Below are 10,389 nucleotides of genomic sequence, written 5' to 3' on the forward strand. Positions count from 1 at the left end.
CTTAATAACTTCTGCTTCTGTTAGGTCCATACCATTTTTGTCCTTTATTGTGCCCATCTTTGCATGAAATCTTCCCTTGGTATCTCTAATTTTCTTGGAGAGATCTCTAGTCTTTCCCATTCTATTGTTTTCCTCAATTTCTTTGCATTGATCACTGAGGAAGGCTTTCTTATCTCTCCTTGCAATTCTTTGGAACTCTGCATTCAGATGGGTATAGCTTTCCTTTTCTCCTTTGCCTTTAGCTTTTTTTCACAGCTATTTGTAAGGCCTCCTCAGACAATTATTTTGCCTTTTTGCATTTCTTTTTCTTGGGGATGGTCTTGATCCTTGCCTCCTGTACAATGTCACAAACTTCCATCCATAGTTTTTCAGGCACTCTATCAGATCTAATCCCTTGAATCTATTTCTCACTTCCTCTATATAATCATAAGGAATTTGATTTGTATCATACCTGAATGGTACAGTGAATTTCCGTACTTTCATTATAAGTCTGAATTTGGCAATAAGGAGTTCATGATCTGAGGCCACAGTTAGCTTCAGGTCTTGTTTTTGCTGACTGTATAGAGCTTCTCCATCTTTGGCTGCAAAGAATATAATCAATCTGATTTTGGTATCGACCATCTGGTGATGTTCATGTGTAGAGTCATCGCGTGTTGTTGGAAGAGTGTGTTTGCTATGAGTAGTGCATTCTCTTGGCAAACTCTGCTAGGCTTTGTCCTGCTTCATTTTTTTTCCCAAGGCCAAACTTGTCTGTTACTCCAGGTATCTCTTGACTTCCTACTTTTGCATTTCAGTCCCCTATAATGAAAAGAACATCTTTTTTTGGTGTTAGTCTGGAAGGTCTTGTAGGCCTTTATAGAATGGTTCAACTTCAGCTTCTTAAGCATTTGTGACTGGGCTATAGACTTGGATTACTATGATATTGAATGGTTTGCCTTGGAAACAAACAACAATCTTTCTGTCATTTTTGAGATTGCCCCCAAGTACTGCATTTCAGACTCTTGTTGACTATGAAGCCTTCTCCATTTCTTCTAAGGGATTCTTGCCCACAGTAGTAGATATAATGATCAGCTGAATTACATTAACCCATCCCAGACCATTTTATTTACTGATTGCTAAAATGTCGATGTTCACTTTTGCCATCTCCTTTTGACCACTTCTAATTTGCCTTGATTCATGGACCTAACATTCCATGTTCCTATGCAATAGTGTTCTTCACAGCATTGGACTTCACTTTCATCACCAGTCAAATCCACAAGTGGGAGTTGTTTTTGCTTTGGCTCCATCTCTTCATTCTGGAGTTATTCCTCCACCAATCTCCAGTAGCATATTGGGCACCTACTAACCTGGGGAGTTCATCTTTCAGTGTCCTATCTTTTTGCCTTTTCATACTGTTCATGGGGTTCTCAAGGCAGGAATACTGAAGTGGTTTGCTATTTCCATCTCTAGTCGACCACATTTTGTCATAACTCTCCACCATGACCCATCCATCTTGGGTGGCCCTACACATCTTGGGTGGCTCATAGTTTCATTGAGTTAGACAATTCTGTCGTCCATGTAATCAGTTTGATTAGTTTTATGTTATTGTGGTTTTCTGAGGATTCTGTCTGTCTTCTGAGGGATAAGGATAGGAGGCTTATGGAAGCTTCCTTATGGGAGAGACTGACTGTGGGGGAGACTGGTTCTTGTTCTGATGGGCAGGGCTATGCTCAATACATCTTTAATCCAATTTTCTGTTGATGGGCAGGGTTGTGTTCCCTCCCTGTTATTTGACCTGAGACCAAACCATGGCAGAGGTAATGAAGTTAATGGTGACCTCCTTCAAAATGTATTATGCTAATATATCTCTTAATGAAAGAGAGAGACTGACCCACTGGTAATTTAATTTGATTCAGAAGAGAGACAGGGCATTTCCTTCCATCATGCATTGGCATGTACTGTTCACAGTCTCACCTGTGTTGGGGCTGGAGAGTGACCAATGTGACCAAGAAACAGATATTATTTAAACAATATTACATTCTATTAATTATACTATAATATAATTGTAATACAAATATGGATATAGTTAAATACTAGCAAAGTGATTATGTTTCACCTCTGACTCTCATCAAATTTCCAAACATCATTGCTTTGATCAAATGATACAAATGTGAGTGCCCAGTGTGTTCTGATCTGAGCCACTGGTACTTTGAGAGTATCTTTGGACTAAGATAGTGTACATTAATATCGTCAAATCATGAATAATGTAAATATATTTGGGAACATTTTGTAAAGTATTAGCATTAGGCTAAATTGAGATCAATGTTCTAACTTTTTTGATAGGTTGTCTGGTAAAGTAAATATGTGAATTATGAGATCTTTCCATTTAATTTAATATCCACTGATTTTCATTTCAAAAGGCATCATTCCAAGTAAGATGGAGATTGGAAACCACACAATGGTGACAGAATTCGTTATTTTGGGGTTAACAGACCATCCTACACTTTGCTCCATCTTCTTTTTGGTTTTTCTAGGAATCTATGTTGCTACCATATTGGGCAATATCAGCATCATCACATTAATTCACAGAAGCCCTCAGCTTCACACCCCAATGTATCTATTCCTCAGCCATCTGGCCTTTGTGGACATTGGTTACTCCTCATCAGTCACACCTATTATGATTGTGAGTTTCCTAGAAGTAAGAACTACTATCCCAGTTGCTGGCTGTATAGTTCAGCTTGGCTCTGATGTTATCTTTGGAACAGCTGAGTGCTTCCTTTTGGCTGCCATGGCCTATGATCGCTACGTGGCCATCTGTTCGCCACTTCTATACTCTACACACATGTCTCCCAGGGTCTGCGTCATCTTACTGATTGCTTCCTACCTGGGAGGATGTGTGAATGCTTCATCATTTATCGGATGTTTACTGAGCCTGACGTTCTGTGGACCAAATAAAATCAACCATTTCTTCTGTGACCTGCCACCACTAGTGAAGCTCTCTTGTACCCATGTTTATGTTGCCGAAATATCTCCTGCCATCTCAGCTGGGTCAATAATTGTAATCACACTGTTTACCATAATTGTTTCATATCTATACATCCTCCACTCAATTCTGAAGATGTGCTCTACAGAGGGAAGGTCCAAGGCCTTCTCTACTTGCACTTCCCACCTCACTGCAGTCACTTTGTTTTATGGGACAGTCACATTTGTTTATGTCATACCGAAGTCAAGCTACTCACCTGACCATATCAAAGTGGTATCTGTCTTCTACACAGTGGTGATCCCCATGTTGAACCCTCTGATCTACAGTCTGAGGAACAAAGAGGTGAAAGAGGCCATGAGAAAACTGATGACTAAAATACATCAGTCATTTTGAAACAAATGCAATGTGAATCCAGAAACTGCAAAAAAATAATTTCAAGAACTTTGGATGGGGACTTCTATGGTGATCCAGTGGCTAAGACCCCACACTCCCAATGCAGGAGGACCTGGTTAGGGAATGATCCCACATGCTGCAACCAAATATCCTGCATGCTGCAATGAAGATCAAAGATCCTGCGTGCTGCAATTAAGACCCAGCAAATAAATAAAAATAAATATTAAAAAACATACACGATGAGTGTTTATGTTGTCCATTAGTCTTATCATTTTATGTGAAGACCTATCTTAAACATAAAATGCCCAAATATTGATTAATGCCAATTTTAACTTATAATTTTCTAGATTCACAGAGTACAGCATTTTTGTGAAAATCTGCTAGGTTCAAATGAAATGTGTGTATTTCAGGATGAGGATATCTAGAGAATATATTTTTACTTCTTCTCTTCTCTGTTCATTATTTAGAGAGTTTGACTAGAGGATGTTTTTTTTTTTTCTTCTGTTAAATTATACAGTTTAAAAAGTCATCTTATAAATTAACATCTCAAAAGGCATCATATACGCAACTAGAAATGCAACTGATGGTGGTGTGGGCAGTGCAGATTACTTTCTATGGAAGACTTGGTTTCTCTCATACAGGGTTATTATTTTCTTTGGGAATAGTGATGCTGAAGTCTAGAAAAGCTTCATTCCCATCTAATCTAAGCCAGACCAAAAGAATTTGTTCTACACTTTTGCCACCAGAAGACTCAGTCAGATAATAAAGAAATCCTGAAGGCTTAGCCTTTGAGAGTTCCCTTAAGTTTCTCCTACTTTTCAAAGGTTGGTTTGCAAAGCTTGTTTTGCAAAGTTCAGCTTGAACCTTTGCCGACAAGCCTTTGAGTAGTAGGAAAAACTACTGGGGAGTAGTGGGCAGGAATGGAGGTTAAGACATAGTGGAGCTTTCTTTTAGCAAGCTAGTTGGCATTTTCAGAGTATAAAATTACAGATTAAGACCCTTGGCTGATGCAGACATAGAATATACCTGCCATCCCTCTTTGTAATATGTCTCAAGAAGATGTTTATTGCCACTACTTCTGTTACCATTTTTACATTTGGGTTTCTTCTAAATTTCTATTTGTGCAGACAATTTATACTGTCATCAAGAATTGGCTGATGCCTTTTCTTCCCTTCAAAGTGTCTCTGTAAGGCAGACGAGACTATGCACTTGTCCTTAGGTGTGCAATCTGCTCACCTATATAGATGTCATTTCATGAAGGCTTTCTTGAATCCTCTGCTCCTAGTTCATCGAATACATAAATATGATCTTCATTTCTTTGAGTTTTTTCTTGTTACCATATGATCAAATGTTTTTCATATCCTTGTACATTCTAACTCAGATATGAAAGTATCACTTTGACTTATGAATATTAAAGCAATCTAGAATTGCTGAAATAAACCCAACTTTGGTTGCATTTTTATTCATCTTATTATCATTGGCTTTGATTTCCTAATATTTGGTTTAGGATGTTTGCATCTTTGTTTGTGAGAGAAATTGGCATATCATTTTCCATTCTTGAAATTTACAAGTGGGCATATCAAAATATAAAAATGATTTGGAAAGGATTTCTTTGTTTTCTGTTCTCAGAAGAACTTTTTATAGGATCAGTGATATTTATACCTATAATATTTGTAAGACTTCAATGGTGAAGCCATTTGGGCTTTCCATTTTTATAGAAAACATTTTTACTATAAGTCTCATTTTCATTAATGAATAAAGAAATATCTAGTTCCTCAATTTATTTATCATTTTTGATAACATATTCTTCAAAATAGTTTTCCAATTTATTTATATTTCAAAATTATATTTTATTTTTATTTTCCATAAGATATGTAATGTTCTATTTTCAATATTGTATTTTCTATACATATTATTAATAAATCTTGCTAGTCTTTTATCAATTTTATCAGTATTTTCAAAGGATAAAATTTTGATTTGTGCTTTTTTGCACTGTACATTAATTTTCTATTTCATAATTTATATTCAACTTTTACTATTTTCTTCTTTATTTCTTGGGGTTTGTATAATTTAAAGTTTTTTATTTAAATTCTTGAGAAGCCTTGAGAAAGACATTTTGATAACAGTTTTCCATCTTTTTTGCAATATACCATGTAAAAAATCAAGAAACTCACTTTAGTGGCTCTGCTAACATCAAAGAAGACTTTAAGTTATAAAGACTTTTGTCTCTAGAAACAAAGAAGATCATTACATAGCGATAAAAAGATCAATTCAACAGGAAAATATAACAATTGTAAATATATTTGCACTCAACAGGGGCTTCCCTGGTGGCTCAGGTGGTAAAAGAGTCTGCCTGCAATGTGGGAGACCCAGGTTTGATCCCTGGGTCAGGAAGATCCCCTGGAGAAAGGAATGGCTACCCACTGCAGTATTCTTGCCTGGAGAATTCCATGGACAGAGGAGCCTAGCAGACTATAGTCCATGGGGTCACAAAGAGCCGGACGTGACTAAGCAACTAACTCTTTCACTTTTTATGCACTCAATATCAAAACACCTAAATGAAACAAATATTGATAAACCTGAAAGGATAAATTGACAATACAATCATAGTATTTTTAAATAGTCCAGTTTCAATAATGTACAGAACACCTGGACAGAAAATTAGTAAAGAAATGACAGATTTGGACAACATTATAGACCAAAGAGGGGCTTCCTTGGTGGCTCAGTCGGTAAAGAATCCACCTATAATTCAGGAGGCCTCTTGCAGTGCAGTAGACCCGGGTTCATCCCTGGGTCAGGAAGATCCCCTGGAGAAGGAAATGACAACCCACTCCAGTGTTCTTACCTGGGAAATCCCATGGACAGAGGAGCCTGGAGGGCTAGAGTCCATGGGGTCCAAAGAGTCAGACATGACTTAGCAACTAAACCAACCAACCAAATAGACCAAGTGAGCCTAACAGACATACACAGGACTTTTCACCCAATGGCAGAAGGAAACACATTCTTCTCAAGCACACATTTCAGGACTGACCACATATGAGATCACAAAATAGTTCTTAACAAAATTAAGAAAATTGAAATTATACTAGTTATATATAAGTATCTTTTCCAACAGCAATGGAATGAAACTTGAAATCAATGACATCGAGAAAAGGAAAAAACTCACAAATACATGGAAGCTAAATAACACACTCTTGAACAAACACTGAGTCACAGAATATCAAAAGAAAATGTATAAATATCTTGAGATAAATGAAGAGGGAAATGAAACTAATAAAACTGATGATATGCAGCTAATGTAGTACCAAAAGGGAAGCTCATAGTGATAAATGTCTACATTTAAAAGGAAGAAAAATTTAAAATAAAGAACTGAACTTTATATCTCAAGGGACTAGGAAAAGAAGAAAAAACCCAGCATTAGCAGAGGGAAGGAAATAGTAAAGATTACAGCAGAAACAAATCAAATAGAGAACAGAAAAATAATTTTAAAAATCTATAAAGTTAAGACTGAATTTTAAAAAATAAACCAAGTAGACAAATCTATAGTTGGACTAAGGAAAAAAGAGGGCTCAATAAATAAAATCATAAGTGAAAGAAGAAACATTAAAGGGATGCCTCAGAAATAAAAAAGTATCATAAGGGATTAATATAAATGTATGTGAACAAATTGGATAACCTAGAAACATGCATAAATCCTAGAAGCAAACAACTATTAAGACTGAATCAAGAATAAATAGAAAGTTAAAATGAAATTACCATATGATTCAACAATACCACTTCTGGATATATATCTGAAGGAAACGAAAACATTATCTCAAAGGAGATACATGTGTTCCCATGTTTACTGCAGCATTATTCACCATATCCAAGACATAGAAATAACCTAAGTGTCCATCAACATATAAATGGATAAAGAAAATGTAATATATATGCCACAGTGCACACATACAGTGTAAGACAATTGACAATTGTATTGGTCTATACAAAAGAATCAACTCAAAGTGGATTAAAGACTTAAATGTAAGACCTAAAACTGTAAGAATAAAACCCCTAGAAGAAAACATAGGGGAAAAAGATTCATGTCATTGGCTTTGGCAGTGATTTCTTTAATACCAAATGGAAAGCACAGCAATAAAAATAAAAATGGACACATGAGACTGCGTCAAACTAAAAAGCTTCTGCACAGCATGGAAATAAGAGTGAAAAGACAACTATTGAATAGGAGAAAATGTTTGCAAACTATGCATCTGATAAGGAGTTGATTTCCAAAATATGTAAGGAATTAATACAACTCTACAGCATACAAACTAATAACTCGATTCAAAAATGGGCTAAAAACTCGAATAGACTTATCCAAAGAATACATAGAGGTAGCTACCAGGTATATGAAAAGGTGCTGAACGTCACTAATCATCAAGTAAATACAAATCAAAACCAGGATGAGATATCACCACACAAATATCAGGATAGCTGTTACAAAGTAAAACAAAACCAAGACAACAAGTATTGGCGAGGATATGGAGAAGGAGGAAACTCTTGTACAATTTTGTGGGAAATGAAAAATGATGCAGTTGGTATGGTAAACAGTGGGACGGTCCCTCAAATAATTAAAAATAGAACTACCATATAATCTACTAATCCCACCTCTAGATATTTACCTAAAACAAAACTGAAATCAGTATCTCAGATATTAGCACTCTCATGTTCACTGTGGCACTATTAACAGCAGCCAAAAATATGGAAGCAATGTAAATATCCACCAACAGAGAAATAGATAAAGAAATTTTGGTAGACATGGAATAATAATGGAATATTATTGTCTTAAAAAGAAAGGCATTCTGCAGTAGTGATAACATAGATGAACCTGGAGAACATTATGCTAAGTGAAATAAGCCAGTCATAGGACAGGACTGCATGATTCTAATTTATAAAGTATCTGAAAGAGTCAAGTTCACAGGAGAAGCTGCAACAAGATGGCATGATGATTCTCAGGGGATGAGGTTCAAGTGAAATGAGGAGACATAAATCAATAGACATAAAGTTTCAGTTAAGCAACATGAATAAGTTGTAGAGATCTGCTATAAACTATTTTATCTATACAACAATATTATACTGTATACTTTAAAACCCATTAAGAGAATAAGTCTCATGCTAACTGTTCTTATCACAATAAAATAAACATTAAAAATAGATTATTTATTCACTCATTCATTCATTCATTTAGTACTGCTATGTACCAGGTAAGGTGCAATATTCTAAATATAGAGTGTTGACCAAGGTAGATAGGACCCCTTCCTCATGGAAGTTGTAGGACAGTGGGTAAAAAAGACATCATGCAATTATTCACTACAGTACCTATACAATTAAAAGTGTGCAAGTGTAAAACATATTTCAGAATTCTATGAAATTGTTTGCCAGGAGAATATGACTTAGTCTAAGGTATCAGGGGAGGTTTCAGTAGTGAAATAAATTTATTTAAACCTGAGATCTAAGGTGACTAGAAGTTAGTCTTTCACTGGAAGGGGTTGAGTGATGGATACAATTATAAAATGGTTTGTAGTTGGGTAAAGAGAGAGATGTGGGAGTATCTATCTTTAGGTCATAGCACAGTGTATGACAGACAGAAAGACTGTTTTAAAAATTGTTGAACACTAAATTAATAAATATCTATTTACTGCCACCTATATTCCCAAATCAAATCCAAGATGGTGGAGTAGAAGGATGTGTACTCATCTTCCCCTGTGAGAACTCCAAGATTGCAATGAGCTGCTGAACAACTACTGACAGGAGAATGTTGAAACCCACCAAGAAAAGATACCCCATGACCGAGGGCAAAGAAGAAGCTGCAGCGAGATGGTGGGAAGGGGGTTCAAAATCAAACCTCATAGCCACCAGAGCTGCTTGGAGGGCACAAACAAACCATGTGCACACCAGGACCAAGGGAAAGGAGCAGTGACCCCCAGAGAGACCGAGACAGACCTGCTTTTGAGTGTTTTAGGGTCTCCTGCAGAGGCATGAGTGAGCAGCAGCCTGCTGCGGAGACAGAGGCTCCAGCAATAGCAGTCCTGGGAGGTGTAGTGTGTAGCACAAATCCTTTTGAAGGAGGTGGCCATTAGTTCTACTATAGAGCTGCTAGGTAGGCGACTCACAAACTGAAGAACAATCATACCAAAGAAGTTCTCACACTGCTGCTGAAGTTCTAGGCCACACAAGAGACTCCCCAATCTGGAGATCTGGTAGAGGGACTGAGTATAGCCAGGGACTTTGACTTTGATGGTCAGCAGGATTTAATTACAGAACTTCCAATGAACTGGGGAAACACAGACTCTTGGAGGACACAAACAAAACCTTGTGTGCACCAGGACCCAGGAGAAAGGAACAATGACCCCACAAGAGACTGAGCCAGACTTGCCTGTGTGTGCTTGGGAGTCTGTGGCGGAGGCATGAGTTGACAGTGGCCTGCTGCAGGGTCAGGGGCACTGACTATAGCAGTCTTGGGAGGCGCAGCATGCTGGCATAAGTCCTTTTGGAGTAGGTCACCATTACCACCATTGCCCCTACCAAAGTTTGGCCTCAGGCCAATCTACAGGGAGGGAACACAGCCCCACCCATCAGCAGAAAATTGGACTAAAGACTTAGTGAGCATGGCTTTGCCAACCAGAACAAGACCCGGTTTTCCCCACAGCCAGTTCCTCCCATCAGGAAGCTTGCACCAACCTCTTATTCTAATCCATCAGAGGGCAGACAAAATGAAAACCACAATCACAGAAAACTAACCAAACTGATCACATGGACCACAACCTTGCCTAACTCAATGAAACTATGAGCCATGCCGTGTAGGGCCACCCAAAACGGACAGGTCATGATGGAGAGTTCTGACAAAATGTGCTCCACTGGCAAAGGAAATGGCAAACCACTTCAGCATGCTGCTGAACAGTATGGAAGGACAAAAAGATATGACCCTGAAAGATGATGTTTCCAGGTCGGTAGGTGTCCAATATGCTACAGGAAAAGAGGAGAGAAATAGCTGCAGA

The 10,389-nt window shown here is 37.5% G+C and overlaps 1 protein-coding gene across 1 annotated transcript; it reads left to right on the plus strand.

Annotated features, from left to right (window-relative positions):
* Window positions 1–1,779: 1,779 nt before the first annotated feature.
* Window positions 1,780–3,497, plus strand: LOC113904859 (olfactory receptor 481-like). Its single transcript, XM_027561946.1, has one exon. It carries the CDS (start codon window positions 2,417–2,419, stop codon window positions 3,353–3,355), a length of 939 nt encoding a protein of 312 aa, XP_027417747.1. The 5' UTR covers window positions 1,780–2,416; the 3' UTR covers window positions 3,356–3,497.
* The last annotated feature ends 6,892 nt before the right edge of the window (window positions 3,498–10,389 follow it).

This window comes from Bos indicus x Bos taurus, chromosome 15 (genome assembly GCF_003369695.1).
Source record: "Bos indicus x Bos taurus breed Angus x Brahman F1 hybrid chromosome 15, Bos_hybrid_MaternalHap_v2.0, whole genome shotgun sequence".
Lineage (NCBI taxonomy): Eukaryota > Metazoa > Chordata > Mammalia > Artiodactyla > Bovidae > Bos > Bos indicus x Bos taurus.